Source organism: Hoplias malabaricus, chromosome 1 (assembly GCF_029633855.1).
Source record: "Hoplias malabaricus isolate fHopMal1 chromosome 1, fHopMal1.hap1, whole genome shotgun sequence".
Taxonomy (NCBI): domain Eukaryota; kingdom Metazoa; phylum Chordata; class Actinopteri; order Characiformes; family Erythrinidae; genus Hoplias; species Hoplias malabaricus.
In genome coordinates this window covers 16421558-16447160 of record NC_089800.1, presented here as the reverse complement: position 1 = coordinate 16447160, position 25603 = coordinate 16421558, and the positions used below count along the sequence as shown (strand labels likewise).

General features: G+C 43.5%; 1 protein-coding gene across 2 annotated transcripts in view; it reads right to left on the bottom strand.

Moving 5' to 3' along the window:
- Positions 1–9039: 9039 nt before the first annotated feature.
- sema5a (sema domain, seven thrombospondin repeats (type 1 and type 1-like), transmembrane domain (TM) and short cytoplasmic domain, (semaphorin) 5A) overlaps positions 9040–25603 on the bottom strand; it is a 158113-nt gene continuing 141549 nt past the window's right edge. The window contains exons 18-23 of one of the 2 annotated variants that reach the window (XR_010803866.1): positions 21754–21924; positions 19170–19325; positions 17008–17052; positions 15660–15871; positions 13690–13858; positions 11236–11362 (exon numbers count right to left, since the gene is read on the bottom strand). Coding sequence is in view for 1 of the 2 variants with exons in the window: in XM_066676508.1 (XP_066532605.1) it covers positions 11243–11362; positions 15660–15871; positions 17008–17052; positions 19170–19325; positions 21754–21924 (704 nt within the window). In the remaining variant the exon portion in view is untranslated. Of the gene's footprint in view, positions 11363–13689; positions 13859–15659; positions 15872–17007; positions 17053–19169; positions 19326–21753; positions 21925–25603 lie in introns of both variants that reach the window. The other variant, XM_066676508.1, reaches the window with a different exon arrangement.

The window sequence follows — 25603 nt, the reverse complement described above, 5'->3', positions numbered from 1 at the left end:
TTTGAGCAGAAATACAGTCGCCTTGGGGTAGATTTCTGGGCTATTTAGTATTTGTAGCTTGTGAATGCAGCATTAATGGAGATATTTATCATTACTGCTAGGAAGCTGAATATCCTGCAGCTCTGTAACTGTGGCAATCATCATTACAGTTGAGAGAATGAATTACTCTATCCACTGGAATGAACAGTCAGAGGAGAACAACAAGCTAAATGCTAAAGCTAGCTATCTAATTGAATAAATGACTTCCGCTGAACTTTTCTCTGGTCTAAAGATGTACACATCTGCTGTGTCCATAAAACAGAACTGCTATTAGTTTTAGGATCTTGTTTGATGCCTGAGGTATGAACTAAACCAATGCAAGCTTGGCTGTAGCCTTTGCTTTAGTGACTAGGCTAGCACTCATGAGTAAATGACCTTGCAGGGATTCTCAATGGCTGTGTGATGTGTCTGTGACGCATGTTGTGTATTGTAGAAGACTGATGAAGGGAAAGGACATAAAATGGAGTAATCTGATTATGTTGAGGGATAAAACACGGCTCAATGCAAAAAAATAACATTAATAACATTAAACTAATTAAAGGACCGTTTAAGATGCATTTCTTGTGCTAGGCTAAGCACTTACGCTGATGCTGTTGCCGTATTACCATTAAATATATGCAAAGAAAAATGAGACGAGTCCAAGGACACTGCATCCACGCCAGTTCAGATCACTACGAAGCTGATTTGTGACTATAGCTGTTGAAAGCATTATTGAAATTGAATTTCATTCAGTAGCTCCTTGCTTCTTCCAGGCAAAGGCAAATGAGCATAACATTAAAATAAAACATGTGGCAAATTGATCGCTATTGAACTTGCAGATGTTGTGCCTTTTTTCCTAACTCGTCTTCTCCGGAGTCTAAACAATGGACTCATTCTATTGAGCCTTTTATATTTCCCTCGTCGTTCCTCCTCACATCAGCTAGCTTTTGTGCACATTAGCAGTCAAGGTGAACCCCAGGCATGAAAGTCACAGGCTAATTCTTGCCAGCAGCTGAACGGCCTGAAACAAACCTCTCTTCGAGGATGGAGCTGTCTGGTGCCGGAGGAGCGTCCGACGAGGCAGAACACAACTCTTTTGATTCCGAGCGAACCAAAGCGAGTTCAGAGGATGGTGCAGCTGCTAATTAAAAGTGTCAGGGCATGATTAGGGTTGGCAGGCAGCTCTGGCTGGAGGTGGAAGGGTTTTTTTATTGGGACAGGGAGGATTTGAAGCTTGGCTTCCTGCAGCTGAATCCTGGAGCTGTTGAGCCACCTGCAGGCCCAGATGTCCAGAGGGTCCGACTAAGCGGGAAAACTTCCTTGGATTGGCTTCTTCTTGAGCCTCTGATAGACTTCTGTTTTCTTACTGGAGCTCTGATCCTCATCTCTGGTCCTAGACTCTGCTTCCCTCCTACAGCTGAAAATAAAAGCCCTTAAGGCACTGGGTGGTTATTTGATGTTATTTTCTGTTATTTTTTTCAGCCTAACTTCCCCTTCCATTTTGGTATGATAGTGAGTATTCAGTAAACACTATGAATTATTCCAGAACTACCATTTGTTTTTATTCAAATCCCAATATTACTGTAACTGAACCACACCAAGAACTACTATTCATTCAAGTTATTCGATTACTACCATATGCACATTACATTGGGAAATCTTCTGTATACCAACCCACACACTGAAACAAGACCACCCAGTCACCCAGTCTGTTTTCTGTGTGCTGTGTGTTAAAACGAGCCGTTCTGATTCTGCTCCGCTTCTGACGTCAAGTGCAGAGACTTTCAAATTGCCCCACCCCCTCTGTCCAATCATGTTTATGTGAGAGCACAAGGATGAGGTTGAATGCAGCAGTCCCAGAAGACAGTCACAACAAGCGCAAAGAAATTAGAGCACCGAGTAAAAATTGGGAAAACCAGAACAGCATAGAAAGAGAACCCAGTGAAAATGGCTAAAAACCAGAGAAAACTCCTCACTCCTCACTGCTGTGCACTCGGGGTCAGGGTGAACAGCGAGCGGCTCATTATCATTTAAAGGAACAGGTGCTGAAAGCGGGCGTTCTGAACAGGGCTGTTTACACACAGGGAGAACACTGCTGTGGGGCTTGTGGGGTCACAGACCTTTCATTAAGAACCAGGACAGTGTTCCCTCTCATTTAAATTACAGCTATACCAGGAGCTACTGCAAATTATGCACATACATTATTAAATACCAGAGTTTAAAGGGGTAAAAAAGCATGAACTGAACCTGATTTCCATTCTGTCCTGGCCTTGTTCCTACAGGTCCAAAATGATGCACTGTCTCAGAGATTCCTGTCTTTCCTTAGGGACTCAGGGTGGTTTCAGTGTTATCCGATGTCTCTGTGTATATGTGTGTGTGTGTGTGTGTGTGTGTGTGTGTGTGAGAGACAACGCTGGATATCCAATCTCTGCCTGTGTTCTGCACTGTGGAGTGAGTCTGAAATCCCATGAAATTGGTTTGTCTCTCACCAGGGGAAAGACAGCTCAGGACACACATCTCTTTACACACACAGAACTGAATAAATGACTGATGTGAGGCGTCTGGACCCTTCCTTGGACTGCCTTTTCTTGTGAAATATATAAACATTTTTCACCCAAGCTCTAACTAAACAGAGGGATCATTGATATCTGTTTAAAGTGTATGTAAATGCACATATTGGAGTTGGTAGACGTCTACATACAACCAAAGAGAACACAGCTAATTTACTCATATCTGTCTTAAAGGGACAGAAACCAGAGCATGTTAAATTTTAAAAGAGATTGGAAAGTGGTCATGTAAAAATAATCCAGGCCTGGTGTTGGTACATAAACCTCGAAGGGGGGCTTCAGGGGAATGGAGGGTAAGAGTGAGAACACAAGCAGAGAAGATCTCTCACAGCTTGTGGTTCCATCAGTTTAACAACCATCAACCACATTCGGCTACATTCCCGACCTCAGCTGGAGGAGAATGCCACTCAAGGGCATTCACTTCTTCAGCAAGGACTTCTGAAAGCCACGTTACTTTCTGTGAGGATCGAAGGAGCATCAGTGAAACCGAGATAGATAACTCCTAACAACCAGTTGGAAAAGAGCTGAAATAATGGAACATTTGGAGGGACACCTGGGAGGACAGATGGAGAAAGTCTGATGTCCAGCGTCTGAATGATATCAAAGGCATTTTCTGTTGGATTGGGAGGTCAAGCAACATCAGGAGAACCAGAAATCCTGAGTATATTTTGTTGGGACCATTTACAATTCATGATCCACAAGATTAAACTGAACAAAGGTCCATCACACAAAAACATCTGGGAAACAAAAATAGAGAGAGAGGGAGAGAGAGAGAGAGGGGGATGAAAGAGAGGGATGAAAGGATTGTGGGCTAAATTATCTATTTGTTTTCCTGGAGTGATTCAGAATGTGTCTATTGTATGCTGTGTGTGGGTCTCAGGGTTGTGTGTGTGTGTGTGTGTGTGTGTGTGTGTGTGTGTGTGGAGTGTGAATGAAGTGTGTGAAGCCGTCTGCTGCGCAGTGGGACACTCTGAATTGTTAAATGAACAGAAAGCAGCGTCTTAATCCACATTAACCACAACAACACAGCTACTGAACCACACACACACACAGGAGAGAGTGAGAGAGAGAGAGAGAGAGAGAGAGAGAGAGAGGAAGAACAAGGAAAAAAGGAAAACAATACAAAGTAAATAAGAACATTGCCTGTAAAGTTAACAATAATAATAATAATAATAATAATAATCTAGGGAAATATTAAAGTATATTTTTCTCAGAATTTTCCCTAAATGTATATTTTATATATCATTGCTTTCTCTTTAATATGGATTCAGCAAATAAAAAGTTCCATTCATGCATTTTCTGTAAGCACTTCACCCTGTTCAGCTGTGTCCAGAGCCATACACTCACCCAGTCACTCACACACTCACCCAGTCACTCACTCCTGAGACATCGCTTTACTAAAGGAGATTTAGAGAAGTTGCAATCACAGCATGAAAGCATGAAAAACCCTGATAGCGTGATATTTATGCTTCCATCTTACACTCAGAGAAAACGAGAACAATACCACCCTCTTGTGCTGTTTACGGATGGCTGTGGCATCCTTGGGATCTGCCTCCTGATCTCCTGATATCGATAGAGCTCACCCACCAAAGTTTTTGAGCAGATGACCCTCATTACCATATTGATATGCTGAGTTTGATAAGTGTTATTGGGGAAGGGTGACGGCGAGTGCATGATTCAGGATTATTTTCTACAGCTGAGGTTTTCTATGCTGTTATCGATTGGAGTAGGTATCAATAACACACGCTAATGAAGCATCCACAGGCCAATACCACATTAAGCAGCACAACAGCATCGATTCCTAGACTCTAAATGAATTCCTGCACACATTCCTCACTGTTTACTCTGCTGCGCAATATTTCTCCACTGTTTACGGCGTGTCCAGGTAAAAACAGCTGGTGAAATCCCTTCAGGGCTGTTACACCTGAGTTTTGCAACTGTGGCTTTCTCTCTCAACAGTTTGGAGAAACACTGGCACTTGTGGTGGTGCATGGTCAGTGAAAAACTTCAGCTCAGACTGAGAAACGAGGATTAAAGGGCATTTTTTAAAATCTCTGTCTCTAAAAGCAGAAAAATAAAATATTACCTTCCAGCTCTGGACATTAAGGCATACATCCTCCAAATAATGAGCAAATAATTCATTCAGCACCATAAGGGTCCTACCTGGAATCACTGGGCACAAGGCAGGAACACACCTTGGATGGAGCATCACACACTCACCCTGTCACACACTCACACACTCACAGCTGTGGACAAATTCACACACTCACCCCGTCAAACACTCACACTCACAGCTATGGACAACTTCACATACTCACCCTGTCACACACTCACAGCTGTGGACAACTTCACACACTCACCCCGTCACACACTCACACTCACAGCTGTGGACAACTTCACACACTCACCTCGTCACACACTCACACTTACAGCTGTGGACAACTTCACATACTCACCATGTCACTCTCTCACAGCTGTGGACAACTTCACACACTCACCATGTCACACACTCACACTCACAGCTGTGGACAACTTCACATACTCACCATGTCACTCTCTCACAGCTGTGGACAACTTCACACACTCACCATGTCACTCTCTCACAGCTGTGGACAACTTCACACACTCACCCCGTCACACACTCACACTCACAGCTGTGGACAACTTCACATACTCACCATGTTACTCTCTCACAGCTGTGGACAACTTCACACACTCACCATGTCACACACTCACACTCACAGCTGTGGACAACTCCACATACTCACCATGTCACTCACTCACAGCTGTGGACAACTTCACATACTTACCATGTCACTCTCCCACAGCTGTGGACAACTTCACACACTCACCATGTCACACACTCACACACAGCTGTGGACAACTTCACATACTCACCATGTCACTCTCTCACAGCTGTGGACAACTTCACACACTCACCATGTCACACTCACACTCACAGCTGTGGACAACTTCACACACTCACCATGTCACTCTCTCACAGCTGTGGACAACTTCACACACTCACCCCGTCACACACTCACACTCACAGCTGTGGACAACTTCACATACTCACCATGTCACTCTCCCACAGCTGTGGACAACTTCACACACTCACCATGTCACACACTCACACTCACAGCTGTGGACAACTTCACATACTCACCATGTCACTCTCCCACAGCTGTGGACAACTTCACACACTCACCATGTCACACACTCACACTCACAGCTGTGGACAACTTCACATACTCACCATGTCACTCTCCCACAGCTGTGGACAACTTCACACACTCACCATGTCACACACTCACACTCACAGCTGTGGACAACTCCACATACTCACCATGTCACTCACTCACAGCTGTGGACAACTTCACATACTCACCATGTCACTCTCTCACATACTCACAGCTGTGGACAACTTCACACACTCACAGCTGTGGACAACTTCACACACTCACCCCGTCACACACTCACACTCACAGCTGTGGACAACTTCACATACTCACCATGTCACTCTCTCACATACTCACAGCTGTGGACAACTTCACACACTCACAGCTGTGGACAACTTCACACACTCACCCCGTCACACACTCACACTCACAGCTGTGGACAACTTCACACACTCACCATGTCCCTCACTCACACACTCACAGCTGTGGACAACTTCACACACTCACCCCGTCACACACTCACAGCTGTGGACAACTTCACACACTCACAGCTGTGGACAACTTCACACACTCACACTCACAGCTGTGGACAACTTCACATACTCACCATGTCACTCTCTCACAGCTGTGGACAACTTCACACACTCACCATGTCACACACTCACACTCACAGCTGTGGACAACTCCACGTACTCACCATGTCACTCACAGCTGTGGACAACTTCACACACTCACCATGTCACACACTCACACTCACAGCTGTGGACAACTTCACACACTCAGCCTGTCACACACTCACACACTCACAGCTGTGGACAACTTCACACACTCACCCTGTCACACACTCACAGCTGTGGACAACTTCACACACTCACCCCGTTACTAGCTCACAGCTGTGGACAACTTCACCCTCTCACCATGTCACACACTCACACCTGTGAACAACTTCACATACTCACCCTGTCACTCATTCTCACACTCCCACCTTCGGAGAGTTTCACACATTCACTCACACCTATGAACACCCACACTCACACCTATGAACTGCTTTAAATGCTTTGGTTTTTTTGACATCATAAACACTGTTTTCCACTAAACGGACCAGGGAGTGGAGGCTGTGTGAAACAAGGTTTACACATTAAAATAAACTCATATCAAGAAAGAAAATCAGTTTTTTTCCCCCTAGGATAAGGACCCTTTAAATCAGGAGCCGAGTGGAAGTCCACACAGAGCGGAGATAATGTAGATCTTCATTCTGTCACCAGCAGCAGCCCTTAACTCTGAGAGCTTATTGCACTCGTCTGTGTGGATGTATGATGTCATTATCTCTGTTTTATGATCGGAGGTTGCATAATGAAACACTCAGCGCCACTTTCCTGATGGGAAATGCAGTGGGTGAATGGGCAGATGACTGATTATTTTCTGCTGGCGTTTACACCACAGAATAAGACACTCATTTTTTTAAATTATTATTTATTTTTTTATGTTTTGAAATCATTCTGGGTAGCCCTGTTCATTCCTAATGTGACCACTTTATCAGAAACACCCCACTTCTACTGACTCTCACTGGCCACTTTATCAGAAACACCCCCCTTCTACTGACACTCACTGGCCACTTTATCAGAAACACTCCCCTTCTACTGACTCTCACTGGCCACTTTATCAGAAACACCCCCCTTCTACTGACTCTCACTGGCCACTTTATCAGAAACACCCCCCCTTCTACTGACTCTCACTGGCCACTTTATCAGAAACACCCCCCTTCTACTGACTCTCACTGGCCACTTTATCAGAAACACCCCCCTTCTACTGACTCTCACTGGCCACTTTATCAGAAACACCCCCCTTCTACTGACTCTCACTGGCCACTTTATCAGAAACACCGCCCTTCTACTGACTCTCACTGGCCACTTTATCAGAAACACCCCCCCTTCTACTGACTCTCACTGGCCACTTTATCAGAAACACCCCCCTTCTACTGACTCTCACTGGCCACTTTATCAGAAACACCCCCTTTCTACTGACTCTCACTGGCCACTTTATCAGAAACACCCCCTTTCTACTGACACTCACTGGCCACTTTATCAGAAACACCCCCCTCTACTGACACTCACTGGCCACTTTATCAGAAACATGGGTATGGTTCAGGGGGCATTTGGGTGGGTGTTGTGGGGTTGGGGGGTTGTTCTGATGTAAATGAGGCAGAACTCATATTCCTCTCTGTGAGATATGAGTGTCTCGAGCACTTCCCCAAACACAGCAGTGATTTAAACCAGCCCCAACATCATGTCAAGGTAAACACTGATGGATTCCCTGAGGCCTGGGGAACTGCTCTGGAATCAGACACATCAGCACTTTCCTGCTCCTCACTCTCTCTCTCTCTCTCACACACACACACACACACACACACATTGGGAGCTGATTAATCACAGAAGATCTGTTACCCTCTCACACAGATGGACCATTAGGATGAAGGTTGATGGAGAACTGGGCTTGTGTGTTTAGCAAACGCTAAACTAATCCCACTGACGTCACTCCAGCATGTCCTTCGGGAATGATCCAATCCTTCTGGTGAGAACAGCGTCTATCACAGAGAGTTTAGACCAATAATATAAAAATGATCTGATTTCTGGAGCTAGTTATTATTCCATGCTTTCAGTGTGTTAGTTTTGAGTATTTTATGACAGTCCTCAGGTCATCAATGAGATTACACCTGTGGACAACACTCCTCACAGACAGTCACCCGGAGGAAACCCACGCAGACACAGGGAGAACACACCACATTCCTCACAGACAGTCACCCGGAGGAAACCCACGCAGACACAGAGAGAACACACCACACTCCTCACAGACAGTCACCCAGAGGAAACCCACGCAGACACAGGGAGAACACACCACATTCCTCACAGACAGTCACCTGGAGGAAACCCACACAGACACAAGGAGAACACACCACACTCCTCACAGACAGCGATGAGGGATCTGGGGAGAATCCCACCCAGGACCCTGAGACCCAGGGGCAGGGGGGGCAGTGACACCATGCTGCCCTCAGAACATATCAATATGTTTAATTTTCAAGGGGCCTCTTCACAACATGGCACTGGGCTTGGAGAACTTAGGTTCATGTGCAGCTGCTCCATAGCATCCCACGCACTGTGGTGTCTTTTTTTGGACATAACATATTAAATGAACATAGTGTATACTGCTAAAATATCTGCACGAATAGTGCGTATGTAAATGTACTCATTGAGAACAGTGAGGTAAACGAAGCAGTTTTAATTTATGCACATTAAACCAAGCCAACAGAACGTCTGCGGTAAAAAAACAATTAGTAGAAATCTGAAAGACAAACAGAAATCCCAGCACTTTGATATTTCATTTCTGTTACAAGTGGTTATTTCCATGGAGAACTGATTGACCCTTTAATAAGAACGAACACAATGCTTCCCTTCATTAATAATAATAAACTACTACTGCTAATAATCGTAATAATAAGACCTTAGGACATCTTCTCGGAGTTTGAAACATCTGAACAACATAAAATATGCTCATAGTATTCAAATTATCAAAGGATTAGAGATATAAAAGGTGCTGTTAATGTGGAACTGGAGTGTTACATTCTCTCTCTCTTGTTTTGTTCTTACCACCGAGTGTTAAAATGACGGTCATGGTGAAGAATGGCTGGGTTAAAGTGGTGCGAACTAACACTGCTTTCCAATAGTTTGATCTACAAAAGCTACACAGACACACATTTAATGCCGAATGGATCTGTACAACGGAAACACTGATATTCTGACCACTGTTAATAACTCGACCGAACCAAAGCCTGAAAGAGACACACGAGAAAACACATTCCTCCAGACACCAAAGTATCTACATCTCTTTGTCTGACGTGCCCCTTTTTTTCTTCTTCATTTTGCTTTTTTTTTTTTCAAATTTTAAATGGGAAAATACACTCCCTGGCCACTTTATCGGAAACCTCTCCGTAGCTGATGCACAGTTTGTGTTCCCCGTCCTGTTTGTGTTCATCTGTGATGGTTACTGACCACAGAGCTGCCCTTGTTTGAATATTTTTAGATGCTGGATAACTCTAAACTTACCTGTGACGCTTTAACAGTTGCTTTTTCAATTAATAGGTGTACGATAAGTTTTAGCAGATTTTGTGTGTAGGGTATAATTGTAATTTAAGATTCAAACACTCTCTGACACTTTTGTTTTTTTATGGTAAATGTTGTGTGTACAATTTTCATTTAAAAAAAAAAAAAAAAAAAAAAAAAAAAACCTAAAAATGAAGTAGTGTGAAATCGGCGAGTGAAGAATTTATTGGTTGCTTCATTCGTTATGAGCTCCATCAGGGGATAATATTGTATCCAAAAGTACGTGTGAAATCTGGTTTAGACGATTTACAGATGGTGGGTTGTGAAAGTAGCGTATTAATACTTCAATTTTATTAAATTACATTTATGATAAATGTCATTTTTAATGCTACACAACAGTTACCATAAAATGCCAAAAAAGTGTGGGAATGTTAGCCTTTTTAATTACATTTATACGTTATACAACTATGATTAACAACTTATTTATACACCTCACACGTGGTTAAAAAACTGACAGTGATTGTTTGCATGATAATGTTGCTGCATGGTTCTACTCCACACTACTTGTTGGTGTTAGGAGGTTTTTTTTTTATAGAGACCATGTATTTAGGCATCTTCACTGTCATAGAACAACATTTTATTTAAAGATAATCTGAGAAAGACGGGAGGACTAATGAACTGGAGCAACACCCTGGAATCTACTTTTATACAGTGTGTTTATACGATTATTACGAGTGTTTCCAATAAAGTGGCCACGGAGTATATTCTGGGCACTAATGCAGGAGCTCAGAAAGATGCCGACTCAACAAAGCAGACAAAACTGTCCAGAAACGCAAAGAACCATGCGGACGAATGAAGAACACAGCGGATGAAAGTCATGCAAGAAACAAAACAAAAAACAAAAAGAAATGTAGACAAAAACCAAACAAAAGCGCCAGTGTTTCTCCCCAAAACGTCAGGTATTTTCCCAGAGAGTTCACAGGAGTCACAGAGGGATCAAAACGCCTTCTTTTCTAAAAGTTTTTAAAACGTTTCTCCAGCTCCTGGAGACGTGGTGTCTGTCGCTCTTCGTCTGCGAGAGTTTTCAGAGCTGTTTGTTTCTTTATTTATTCATTTATTTATTTTGTAGCACAATGTCCAGAAGAACAGAGATAGTGTCCTCATTTGCTTGAAGATGGCGGAGGTCTCAGAGTTTTGATAGACGATGTTGAAATGGCCCCACCAAAAAAAAAAAAGAAAAAAAAAGAAAACAAAAACAAAAGTCAAATAACAAAATCACGAAGCAAAAAAAAAAAATCTGAATAAAAAAGGTGGAAACATAAAAGACCTGCAGCTCTGAAACTGCAAACAATTAAGGAGCACTGGCTTCAGAAATCCAGCCTTAATAGTCATCGTAGGTGTTGACGTCTGTGAAGTAGGCATTGGTGTAGGTTTTTCCAGCGAGCTGAGGGTTAAAGTACTTATTTCTTTCCTCCAGCATCAAGTTGTTCTTGTTGAAAGCCTGTGGAATGAGAGGAAAGGGCTTCGTAAGTGAAGTTTCTTTTGGATCTTTTGGACTCTTATGAGTGGTTTCCCCAGACAAGAATTAGGCCTAGTCCTGGACTACACAGCATTTTGAATTGTGTTTTACATTGAAAGGAAGACTAGGGTTAATCCGTGTTTAGGAAACCACCCCTTAACCTCAAAGAACAAGCATTCATTCTCAAACAGCATTCAACAGGTGGCTGAAACAGGCAAAGCATACAACACAAATAAAAGATGTTCCATTACAAAATGTCATATGAACTGGGGTTATGAGAAATGGCCAAATCTTGAGCGGCTGAGGCATCAAAATGAAAATGTGAAGCTGCAGCTGCTGTGAACCCTCTACTGACAGTCCACAGGTTAAACCTAAAGTGATTTTACACTAATCCAGTGCTGATATAGTGCATGTTAGGGCTGGTTTACACTTCTGCACAGAAACGTCTTTGCATCGTGACACAAAAAAACAAAAAACAATCATGGGTAAAGCAGAGCACACAAAGGCTCGATGACGCATTGACAAACAACACTCGACCTGAACCTGTGCCAAAACAATGTGGAGCAGGTTGAGGACGGGTGTCAGGTGTTACATCGCCACAGGAGCTCCTCACCTAAAGTCTATAATTGTAATCTTTGTTTGTCCAGTGTTTTTCTTCATCCACTCACTCTGTACCACTCAGCCTAGACCTCCTTCTTCATCGCTCTTCTACACATAAAGTATGTTCACTTGTGTGAACACTGATGTTTGACTCAGATGTTTGAATCTTCACAGAAGTATGAACCAGCCTTTAGCCGTTTAATGTACAGTGAATAGTTCCTTATTTTGTGCTGAAAATCCTCCCAACAATTTCTCTTTCTCCCAGGTTGTTAACTACAGTGTTTATCTGAGTTTGCTGTGCACCTGGACAAGCTTTAGAGAATTCTGGATAAAATCTCATTGAAATAACTCAATGAGAAACTGTGATTACACCACAATTCCTTTAAATTATTCACTACACATTTATTTTACTCCACACTGATCAGTTAGAAGGAAAACTCAACCAGAAATATCAGAACTATCACTGGGTACAGCATGAACAGAGTAGTTAGATGGTATACTTTGTATAGCAACAAAAAAAAAGCCATAGATTTTTGATGTGAAAAAGTGGCAAACAGAGAAGAAGAAGCCATACAAATGCAAAGAATAATGCACTAAAATACGTGCGAGCAAATGCTATCAACGCAGAAAAACACCCCCACACTGCCTTCTCACAAGCCTCAGTTCACTGCAAAAACAGATAACTTAGCAAAGTGAAATCATCTCAAATTGGGTCAGTATCTGTCTCTCTCTCTCATTCTGAGATTTTTTTTTTCTGAGATTATTGTTATGGGGGGGGGGGGGATCCTCCCCGCACCTCCAGGGAAATCTGAAACTCAGAAACTCAAGAATCCCCTGGTGAGGGAAAGCCCAATCTGGAGAAACAGGGAGTCTTTGCCCTAAAGCGAGGGGGCACCTCACACCCTGTGGACTTGCCAGAGGTGGTACGTGATGGACGATACTCTACACTCTTAAATATGATGGTTCTTTAACGGTTCTTTAGTAAAGAAAATGTTTCTATGCAGAATCCTTTGCACAATTAAAGTGCAAGATGTTCATGGAAATTGTGCTAAAGCATTCTATACTGAAGCAAAAAGAGTTCTTCTGTAGCTACAATGTCACTTGTTAAAAGAAGAACCGTTTTTGGAGTCACACAGAACCCTTTTCTAAAAGGTGCTAAATAGAACCATCTACAGCACATTGTCTATCAATCTAAAGAACCCTTTCACTGTGCAAAGAGTCATGCAAAGAGTGTTCAGGGTTCTTTAGGAATCCATTTCTTTTCTAAAGAACCCTTGAGAGAAACTCACACATACCACCTCTGGTGAGTTGATGGCGGTCTCTTGAGAATGTATGTTTGGGTTGGAGGCAATCTCACGCTTAAGACCAAGCCCACCTTGTTCCTCCAGTTTGGCATTTCCCTCACCAGGGGAGCCTCGAGTTTCCGAGTTTACAGAGTTCCTCAGGGAATGGGTGACTTCTTCCATTGACAGAATATTGTGGATATTTTTATCTTTTCAGGAAATAACGTCTAAAACTATCTGCCCATGGAATAACACACTCTTATCTCCAGATAAATGACTTCAGACTAATACAACCCCATTTAAATAGCTGATGCACTGACTATATTTAGGATGATTTCAGTGGCTAAGACCTTGTTTTGCCGCTCTGTGAAATGGTGGAAATGGAGGGTGATGGAGAAATAATTATCTGGACTTTGGGACACGTACACGAGGGAGACGGGGGGACGGAGACGGGACTCGAGAGCAGAGCAGAGGAGAGGACACGTGCTGAGGAGAGTTAGTAGAAAATCTCCAGGCCTCGGGCCACGCCAGTGTTAGTGGACAAAGCCTGGCGCATGCTGTGGTCATCCAAAGGCAAGAGCACGGACACATCGGGCTGCAAAGAGGAAGGGAGCACAGTCACGTCCAAAAAAAAATAAATAAAAAAACCCAAAAAGCCAAAAAGTCCACCCCACACCTCCAGCCTCCTGCTCTTCACTCCTCAGAGGGTCTCTCAAACACACACACACACAACACACACACATCACACACACACAAACACACACACAAACTCAGAATGGCTCAGAATGACCTTCATTACTTCTCGCTTCTCAGTGAACTCCCTTCTAAATAACTTCAGAACTAACTCCCAACCAACTCCCAACTTACTCTTAATGTTCAACCAACTCCCAACTTACTCCTAACTCCCAATTAACTCCCAACTTGCTCCCAACTTATATCTAACTCCCAATTTAATCCTAACTTACTCCTAATGCCCAATCAACTCCCAATTTACTCCTAACTCCCAATTAACTACCAACATGCTCCCAACTTGTATCTAACTCCCATCTCACTCCTAACTTACTCCTAATGCCCAATCAACTCCCAACTTTCTCCCAACTTATATCTCACTCCTAACTAACTCACAACTCCTTGATCCTCACTCAATAATTTGTGAAAGTCATAATGCTGCCTCTTAGTAAAACTGAACTCATTCCTCACAATATTCTCTTATCAATGAAGCAATCAATTAATAAATCAAACAAATAAACAAACAAATAAACAGTCAATCAATCAATCAATCAATCAATCAATCCATCGATCTAAACCTATATACAGCATATGTCTGCAGCTCTCAGTGCACAGTGTGTTAATTCTGTAAACTCACACTTTCAGTTTGAATTATCTAAACACTAAAATCTACATGGACAAAAGATAGCAGACAGCTACTCAGTCAGCGTTTCCTCTGAAGTCAAGGTCACAGATCAGGAGAGTGTTCCTCTTCACTGCAGTAACTGCCTGTATCCTGGGCAGGGACTCGATGGTGGAACATTGCTGTGAGGATTTGAGTGCATTTAGCCACAAAGGCTTTACTGAGGTGCAGCACCGATGTTGGATTAGTTTTGGATCACAAACACCACCAGCTCATGCCAAAGTCATCAAATCCTCACTGCAATGTTGCAAAGTCTGGTGTTAAGCCTTCCCAGAAGAACAGGAGGTCCTGATAAATTCCCTTCAGTCCAGAAGACAGACAGTGGTGAAAGAGCAGCTGTCCAGCCGTTGGCTTCATAACGTTGTGTGACAGTGTTTTGTCAGTGGCAGTGGAAGAGTTTATGAAAATTAAATCCACACATCATTTTCCCATCTCTACACGGGCTTTTGTGACTGCTAGGCTCCTTTGTTCCCTCACTCTTTGTGTCTGTAGTTCACTGGAGTGATAATTCTGATAGAAAAATGCATGTATCTTCATACCAGTATCTCTGAACCTGCAGCAAGGGTGAGCTCTTCCTCTAATTAGCCCCGACTCGAGGCGAAGCGAGCCTTAATTGTTCTGTTGACTGCACTCAGGAGCTGCTTTTATAATCACTCTGCCTTCATCCAGCTACATCTGTGTCAAAGGAGCCCCTCATTTCAAATCGCAAACTGATGATAATGAGCTCCATTCATAAACAATAGTCACAGAGAATTAGCTCTCGCTTTAAAGACACAGCCGCAGACACATGCTCCTTGTTTTCCTTTTCACGAGCTAATCCTCCCTGAGTGTCGACAGTTAGCTCATCACTTATGAGAAAGCAGTGTATGAGTAAATGAGTGTATTCAGACAGAAACAGGACACATCTACACACACAGCAAGTGGCAGACTCTAGAGCTATGAGTCTAAACACTATTTTTAAAGCACTGCAGATGAGTTTACTGACCTTAATAGCTTCCACCGAATCGTATTTGTCCAGTTTGTTGATGTGGTTGGTGATGCTGGTATTGAGGGGAGCAGCAGAGATAGGGTGGATGACTGTTGCATCATGGGATTGCTGCTGGTACCTCTGGCAGTAGGTGTAGACGAGTAAAGTGACCAGACAGCCCAGAATAGAGCTGCTCAAACCCACAGCGATCATGTGGAAGACGTTAAAGTCTAAAACCGGAAAAGAGAGCATTGCTGAAACCAAACATAACACCAAGTATAATGTCTAAAGTCATCAATGTTTGAAAAATAAAAGGAGACACATTATGAAAAAGCCCCTTGTTCAGTGCCTGTTCACATTAATGTGAGGACCTGGCTAACACTGGCTGTTTACACCGGGGGAGAACACTGCTGTGGGGCTTGTGGGGTTTTGACCAAAGCACGTCACAGACGTTTCATTACGAACCAGAACTGTGTTCCACTGTGGAAAACAGGGGGAAAACATCCTCTCATAGGAGAAATTGGCTGTTTTCTCCATTGTTTCCCCCGACTGCACACAGTGCCACCAGCTTTGGGAGGCCAACAAATGCTTCCTTTGAGACATGGGAAGCCAATCAACATTTTTGAACTGCAGATAAAGCAACTCCAGTGATGAGCTTTACGCATCAGAGGAGAACACACACTGCCCAGATCTGGCACAGCTGCCGACAGATGATTGAACAGTGTGGAAAGATGGGGGAGAGGGAGGCCTCATTGGCGATACTAAACCCATTTCAAACAGGGCAGTCCCTTGTGGGGGGGACCCGCTCTGTGGAGCATAAACTGGTTCGAATATGTGATCTCATGTGAGTTGAACTTTATAAAAAACAACAAGTAGCAAATGATCACAAAATCAATTTAATAAATAGTGTTTTGCCACTTTTTGGTGCAAACGTAAAAATACAACTACTTTTTCCTAACATTGAAGAGTAGTATGACTACAGTTTGTAGCAAAATGACAATATCTGACCTGTATGCCTTTATGAATATTAGCCCTTTGGCCATTCTGGGGAGTTTATACACTCATAATGCTTTCAGTATCATGCTTTCACTGTCTAGACCACTGTTTGATGAGAATACTAATAATAAAAGATCAGATCAAAGGGCATAGTTAAGAGCTCAGGGGTCTGCATTGCATCAGTAAAGAGGAAATCTGTGATTATTACTCAGAAAAATATATTTTAAAAAAGTAAAAAAAAAAAAAAAAAAAAAAAAAAAAACCACGATTATTACAGAACAGTAAAATGGGTCTCATATGCCCCCCTTGAGTGTGGTGAGCTGTAGAAGTGTGAGTAGAAGTGTGTGAGAGACACTGAATAAATCATTACCGCCACAATGTCTGTCCTCATGACTGGAGTGTGCCACAGAAATCTCTGAGGAGAGAAAGGTACAAACACAAAGTGTTAGAGTGGTAAAACAGAGCCAAGCACTTAATAATAAATGTGGCACTGCTGGAGATTGCAGAGCTGATATTTCAGACGCAATTACAAGCAATGAAGTTGTTCTGTAGGCGGTACCATGCCTATATTTTTATTTCTGTGAAAAAAATGAAATGCTGAAATGAAGTGGTGGAAAATCATTTTGATTTTGTACATTTTCTGCCCAAATTTGACTGGATTCTCTGAATTACAAAGGTACTATTCATTCATTATTTTCTGCAGTCAATTCATCCAGTTTATGGTTGCGGATGGCTCAGAACCCAACCAGAATCATTGTACGCAAGGCACCAATCCATCACGAGGTTTCACACACAGTCACCCAGTCACTCTCACACCTGTGGACACTTTCACACACTCACCCAGTCGTTCACACACTCACACCTGTGGACACTTTCACACACTCACCCAGTCGTTCACACACTCACACCTGTGGGCAATGTCATGCATTAATTCATTCATTAGTTGTCTGTAAGCGCTTATCCCGTTCAGGGTCGCGGTGGGTCCAGAGCCTATCCGGAATCATTGGGCCCAAGGCGGGAATACACCCTGGAGGGGGCGCCAGTCCTTCGCAGGGTGACACACACTCACACATTCACTCACACACACACTCACACCTACAGACACTTTGGAGTCACCAATCCACCTACCAACGTGTGTTTTTGGACCGTGGGAGGAAACCGGAGCACCCGGAGGAAACCCACGCGGACACAGGGAGAACACACCACACTCCTCACACTCACCCGGAGGAAACCCACACAGACACAGAGAGAACACACCACCCTCCTCACTGACAGTGACCCAAGTCATTGGACCCAAGTCACATTGAAAGCAAGTTTACTGTTAAACTTTAAAACCACATAAATTTATAAATCATCTGCAACGTTAGCAATGTCCCAGTCAGTGTTCATGAGAATAATAATAAAGAGCCACAGCAGTGACTTTCAACACTCAAACAGACATTTTCTACATTCGAATGTGTATTTATTTTACTGGACTCCACAAATACCAGCCCTACTCTCTGCAAACCACCCCTTATTTTTAGCCTTTTTTTGTCCTTGAAGGACTTTAGCGCTCTCATATTACAGCGTGTGTCTGCATGCCTTAGCTTTCCCATCTGCTCTAGCTGCATAACCGTGGCTCGGAATAAAAAAACACGGACAGAGAAAGTAAGTGATAAAGCTACTTTCATTATTGTGGATCTTCAGGACTGGGCTTTTTTTCAAAGTATCCTCAGGCTAGTTAAAGTCCTGCTGATAAGTGCAGTTCATCATACTATGCACTGTATAAAGCTATGAAGCCATTTGTTTTATGTGGCACATCATATATCACACTCTCTGACCCTGTGTGTGTGTGTTTGTACCAGATGAGAGGCCTTCTCAAACTGTGCAGTGTATATAGACATTAATACTGATTCTATCTGAGATTTCCTGTTTTTTTTATGAACGTAAATGTCAGAAATCATATTCTGCTATGCACTCCTTCCATTAGGGTGCTTAAATGTGGATGAGGATGAGCCGTTAATTAGCCCAGTGACACGGAGATCGATGCTGTGGTGTGTCTCGCATTACTGCCTGTCAATATGAGGAGATACTTGTTTGTAATGCAGTCAATACACACCCTGCTGTGTGGTTTGAGTCAGTGTGTGTGTGTGTCTTTTTTGTACATTCCTTAGCAAAAGAATGGCCCTTCTTTGTGTCACAAACTGTCACAGTGATGGTCCATTTGTGTACTTTCAGTTAGGGAGCATAATGGTACCATATTCTAGATTAACTGTAGATTTTAGAATTGTGTTGATTTCATACGCCCCATTTCATCCACAGAATCTATATTATGTTCTTTTATTTTATGAAATATTACACACATCCCCCTCTCCATCTGGAAAAGAGAACGTAATGAACCTTTAGGGAACACAACTGGACTTTAACACCACTGCTGTACCTTTAAAGATACATTACACTGTTTGTACCTATATTACCTTAATGTATGTTCACTGTACCTTTTTATGGAGAGTGTATGTATATAGTTTGTGGTGTGTGTGTTGGTGTATATACCCGGGATGTAGTTGGACTCAGTGAGACAGGCCCTGGTCTCGCTGCTGTTTCCTGTGCACTGGTTTCCCATGGGGAAGACGACCTCACAGTGACGGAGCCGAGACTGAACCCCCGACGAGTCGCAGTGAGACCACTCTGACCACTCCGACCAACTCTCTACACAAACACAACAACAACACACTGTTATTGCCATTTTTCCATACACCACTTTCAGGTCCTGATACGTTCACTAGGGTAATTATTTATACCATTTCATAAATCAAGATAATGAGCTGAAACACAGACGTATTTATCCAACAAAGCATCAGCTGGATGTTTCCCACAGTAATGCCCTCAACAGGTCAAATGACTATGAATTATTAAAGTAACACCAGGTGAGATTCTGTATTTTTGCTCCTGGGCTCCCCCTACAGTTGCAGAGTGTAATTCTCTTTAACCATCAAGGGGAGGGAGGGAGCGAGGGGGGTTGTAGTTTCCTACCCTATACCAACTGGTACATAGTGCAGTTTCTGCAGTGCTGAGTCTGGAGTAGACTCTAGAGAGGATCTAATCTCCTTATTTCAGCTCCGGGGGGCTTTCTCTCCTCACCAAGGGGTCCATCAGCAACTAAACCACATGGGGCTATATTTCTCACCTGATGCTTGGTCCATCTTGGCTGTTCAGACTTTTTATTATGAAAATTAAAACAAAGCAATAATGACATGAATAATATAAAATAAGCAAATATCTGAATATGAACATATATATAAAACATTACTGCAGTTGTTTAATATTTATTTCTTGCTCTATGACCACTCACAGGTCCCTCTTTGCAATTCCTTCACTCCCCACTAGGAGGGTGCACCCTACATTTTGAATTTCTCAGCCTTAATGGTCTGTTTGTCCAGAAACTGAACAAATGAAAGGGTCTCTGATGTCTGCGAGGTACTTTCAGGAGTATGTGTGATTTAGTGGCTTGTTTACAGTTTGTTTGTCCTTTCTGCACTGCGGCCCATTTTGCACGAACAGAGTAAACACACGGGTTGCGTAGTTGTCTTCTGAAAGCTGTATGTTGTTGTAATTGTTGCCCTATGTGGAAGTGAACAGCCGCTAACAAAGGACGCCTGTGGTTGATCTCTCAGACCGACCGACTCCCCGCACACACTCACACACATACACACACCTTCTCATTAGTATTCTTCTCTACCTTTCTGTGTGTGTGTGTGATGGTAATGAATGGTGTGACAGGTAGAGGCGAACACAGCTAATAAAAGGTCATTCTGTAGCTTCTCTTTGGCCTGGACTAATGGATGGACTGACATTTGAATACTGGACTTACTCCCCACACACTTTACTTCAGGCTCTAACTTGCTCATTCTCTTATTCTTTTTCCTCCCTCCCTCTCTCCCTCCCTATCCACCACACACCTGACTATACCTATGTGTGTGTGTGTGGTTGTGTGTGTCCTGTCGATCTGCAGGGTGTTAGGGCTGAAGTGGGGGCTGACTGGGGGCCGTGAAGGTGTGTAATTTCACTGTTCGTGAGAGAACAAGAGCACTCATGTTTTTCTAAATAAGTTTAGTGTGTTTCTCGGTGGGTAAACAGAGCAGGTATGAGTTCTATTTCCCTACATTTGGATGCAGTGTGTGTTCGTGTTTGACATGGCTCTGAACGAAGGAAAGCGGGTGGCAGTTGCACAACATGAATTACATTTTTTATTTGTGTGTGAAAATATATTTTGCATATCATCTCTCCCCATAGAAAAACATGTATCACAATTTTTTGTGGATCTTTAATTTAGTGCTTCATTTCATGATGAATGGACCAATAGAAATGCTCTAAAATAATCTTTTTTTTGTTGATTATCATTGATAGTTAAGTCAATATTTGGAGATACAAGTTATTTCATTAGAGAGCAACAATGTGTGTGTGAGCATGAGCTATGAATGTGTCCAAATGTTTGTAGACACCACATAGAATAAGACAGTTCTAAAAATGTAAGGTGCAGGTGTTGATGGTCTGAAAAGCTTGAACCACATGGGACAGGCTCATGGGAAGGAGCTGCACATGAGACTAAGGTCAACATGCTCAATGCTAAGAGTCTCCTGTAGAGGTACAAATCCCCCCTCCATGACTTCTTTGGAGTCATGAAGCTCCATCATATACCACTGGGATTACATCCTCACATTACCTCACTATTTTGTATACGCCTGAATGGCATCAAATCCTGACAACAATGTTCCAACGCCTAGTGCAGTGGTTCCCAAACGTTTTCTGCAGTGCCTGCCTTTTGTAAATCAGGATATTTTTGAGCCCCCCACTGTGAAACATTGTAATTCACACAAAACGGCAGTGTCTTTTTGAACAGAAAGAAGTGATAAATCCCCATTAGAATGGAATCATTATTCTTTTTCTTTGCTGTGTTCCCTGCAATACCTCTGCGCTCCTCCTAGGTGGCATGCCCCCCACTTTGGGAACCTCTGACCTAGTGTAAATCCTTCCCAGCAGATGCTGTTACTGCAGCAAAGAGAGGGAACGCTGGGTCCCAGAAGATCGTGTAGATGAGCAGGTGTCCAAACACTTTAGACTGAGAAAGGTTCAGTACCTGGACAGGGCTGTGTGTTGCAGAGAGCCTCCTCGGTGTGGAGGCCCAGGCAGATGTCACCTCCGTACGCCGGCGGCGGGTTACTGCACGTCCGAGTCCGAATGTAATGGCCTCCGCCACACGTCACCGAACATTTGGACCAAGGAGACCAACAGGACCAACTACCGTCCACTGAGAGAGAGAGAGAAAGGGAAAGGGAAAAGAGAGAATGAGTGAGTGTAGATGAAGAGAGAGAGAGAAAGAGGGGAGCATAGGAGGGAGAAGAGTGAGGAGAATTTGCAGAAAAATAAAAGGAGAGGGATGGTGAGAGAAAGAAAGGGAAAACAAGGAGAGAGAGGGACAGAAAAGGAAGAAGATAAAAGAGAAAAGGAGAGAGGGAGAGAAGGAGTGAGAGAGAGAGAGAGAGAGATAGAGAAAGAAGGAGAAAGAGAGAGAGAGAGAGACAGTGTAAAGCTGAACGTGTGAAACACACTTGACTCTGTAGGTGTGGTTAAAGGTGCAATAAAGAAAGTCTGATTAATTCGACAGCGGTAGAGAGCTCAGGTTTAATAGATCCTGTCTGTCTGTCTGTCTGTCTGTCTGTCTGTTTATCTGTGTGTATGTAAATAAATGATGGTGAGCTCTTAGTTTGTCGAGCACAGTCTCAGCTTGTGTCTCAGTCGTTCTGCCCCTGACCCCAGCGCTAATTAACCATCAATATCTCTCTCCCTCTCTCTCATTCTCTTTGGTTCCCTCTCTCCCACTCTGGTTCTGTGCTGTCTATCCCCAACCCGTCTCTCTCTCTCTCTCTCTCTCTCTCTCTCTCTCTCTCTCTCTCTAGTGAAAATGAGCAGTGAATTCTCGGAGACAGTCCGCGACTGCAGAGTTAACGACTGCAGCAAAACACTCTGAGCTCTAATTAACTGAGTGTAAACACATTCATTCACCTATTCACCCTCGCACACACCATCAGATCACAACACACACACACACACACACACACACACACACACTGACATAGGCCAGGCCCATGGAGCACAGATGTGTTCATTCATGGACCACAGAGCAACTACATAGCTGCACTTTACAGGGGGTGTGTGACAAATAATAATCACATGAATCAATATTATTTTCTTAAAGAATTTGTTATTTTCTTTGATCCCTGTTCCTTTAAAAACTTTCAGCTGACAGTAAATATGTCACTGGGGGTTCATTGTCTTGCTCAAGGGCACCTTAACAGTGGATGCTGAGGGAAGACGATGTGCTGCTCCCTCGCTCTCCAACTCCACCGTTTGTCCCGCTGGTCCCGGGGATCTAACAGGGATCAGTCCCAAGGCCGAGCACTAACCCCGAGGCCTTTATGCCACAGATGTCCCAGCAGCAGTTCAGAGCTTGAGTTCCTGAGAAGCGCAGAGGTGTTTTTTATTCCCTCAGCGTGGAGCACAGGAGGCTGGGGGAGCGCATGAAGTCTTCTCCGTTCGAGAAAAACATCCACTCTCCAGATGAAGAGTACGATGGATCCAGAGCGGACGCTCTTCTCACTTTATTACGAGCGAGGGAGAGAAAGCTGTCTTTTTAGAGGCGCTTTTAAAGAGTTGGGAGCGAAGAGCGGGGCGTAATTGAACTTCTCTGTGGGGTTTTGTCATCCCCGCTGTAATTTCTCTATCGGAAAGTGACAGATCAGTCAATTTCTGCCGCCATATGACGGATCATTCCATCTGAGCCCAGAGCCACAGCCAGGAAGAAAGATTCATTTCTTTCACAGAGAGAGAGAGAGAGAGAGAGAGAGAGAGAGAGAGTGAGAGAGAGAGAGAGAGAGAGAGCAAGAGAGAGAGAGAGAGAGAGAGAGAGAGAGAGAGAGAGAGAGAGAGTAAAAGGGAGGTTTCCCGGCTGCCACCAGTCTCTCTCTCTCTCTCTCTCTCTCTCTCTCTCTCTCTCTCTTCACTCTCACTCTCTCTCTCTCTCTCTCTGTGTCTTTTCTTTCTTTCAAAATACAATAAAGGTCTGAGGTTTTTTTTTTTCCCCAAAAAGCCTGTCACAGTTCGAGTCCCAGCTGGGCCACATGCCTTCAAACACGAGGAGCCGAGTTCTAATAGCGCGGCCGCTCGTGTTCTGTGTCCAACAAAAGTTTCCTGTCTCTTGAAATTCTAAGAGGAACATTTGATTTTCACTTTTCCTTTTCAATAAAGAAAAGAAATCCTCTGTAAAAGTTCATAGTGAATCCACTGAGTATATTTGCCTTCAACACTCAAAGTGCCTTCTTTTATATGTGGAGCATCAAATGCTTGGCCTTATTTCCAAGATTCTGTGACCTCACAAATAAGAATAATTAAAAACTGCCCTTTTTTGTAGAATATTTTAATTTATAGTTAATCATTTCTGCAATCCCTCTCCGTACACGCACCACCTGCAAGTTTGAATAATTTTACTAAAGAATAAACTTTTATTTTATGTCAGTTTTTATTTGTTTGGTGCATATTCACATTAAGGTGTGAATCTGGAGCCCACCAACCCACACACTGTGAAACAAGACCCACCCGGACAGTTTTCTGTGTGCTACCCAAGTCAGAAAACATGGGATAAAACGAGTCGTTCTGATTCTGCTCCACTTCTGATGTCAAGTGCAGAGATTTTAGAATTGCCCCACCCTCTTATCTGAGTCTATCCAATCACAGCGCTTGACCTGTGTTAATCTGAGAGGCAACAAAACAGACACAATGCTAACAAAGAAGAAAGAGAACCGAGCGAAAACGGCTAAAAACCAGAGCTTCTGCTCCTCGCTCCTCACTGCTGTGCGCTCAGGGTCAGGGTAAACAGTGAGCAGCTCATTATCATTTAAAGGAACAGGTGCTGAAAGCGGGCGTTCTGAACAGGGCTGTTTACACAGGGGGAGAACACTGCTGTGGGGTTTGGACCAAAGCAGGTCACAGACGTTTCATTAAGAAACAGAACTGTGTTCCACTGTGGAAAAGAGAAGGGATACATCGTCTTTAAGCAAAAGAAATCAACTTTTGACCTCAATTTTGGGTGTGGCCTTTGGCTTTATCCTCTTTTTTGTTTGATTTACTCTCGCTAGCTGTTCAATGGGGACGTTCCTGTTGGCCCAAGAGCGCAGTCTTTTCCGTGTGTCAGCACAGATGATGATGGATGGCGTGTGGTGAGCGGATCCCAGGTTTGGCAGGTTTGCATTTGATTAATAATGATTCTAAATGAAATTCCTCATTGTCTGCCTTCTGCCAGGTGTCGTTTTATACTAAGGCAGCGGATTTCCATTTAGAAAGCACATTTCCTTCCAGTATCACTCCCTCCACTCGTTTAATTAGGCTCCCTCCCTCCTCCCGCTGAATCAGAGCAAGGGAGACTGCGCTGTCGAAATTTTTCAGACGACACAAACCTGCCTCCGAGTCGCAGGCTCAATAATTAGCCTTAAATGTGATTACAAGCAAGGATGCCGGGGGGGGAGTTCTCTTCATTTCCGCCGATAAATGAGGGTCTTTGCACCTTCAAACAGCGGCAATTGTCGTTTACGGTCTAATATATGTGTGATATATGAAAGTGGGCTGTACTTACTGTCGTTATTGTTCATCAGCGCTCAACACATACACATTACCTCCGAGACCCCACGGTAAAATGAGACGTGTTCATATCATCACTGCAGGGAATTCTCATACTCCTCACTTGCCATATTTACATTCATTCATTCATTCTCTGTAACCGCTTATCCAGTTCAGGGTCACGGTGGGTCCAGAGCCCACCTGGAATCATTGGGCGCAAGGCAGGAATACACCCTGGAGCGGGCGCCAGTCCTTCACAGGGCAACACAGACACACACATTCACACCTACGGACACTTTGGAGTTGCCAAATCAACC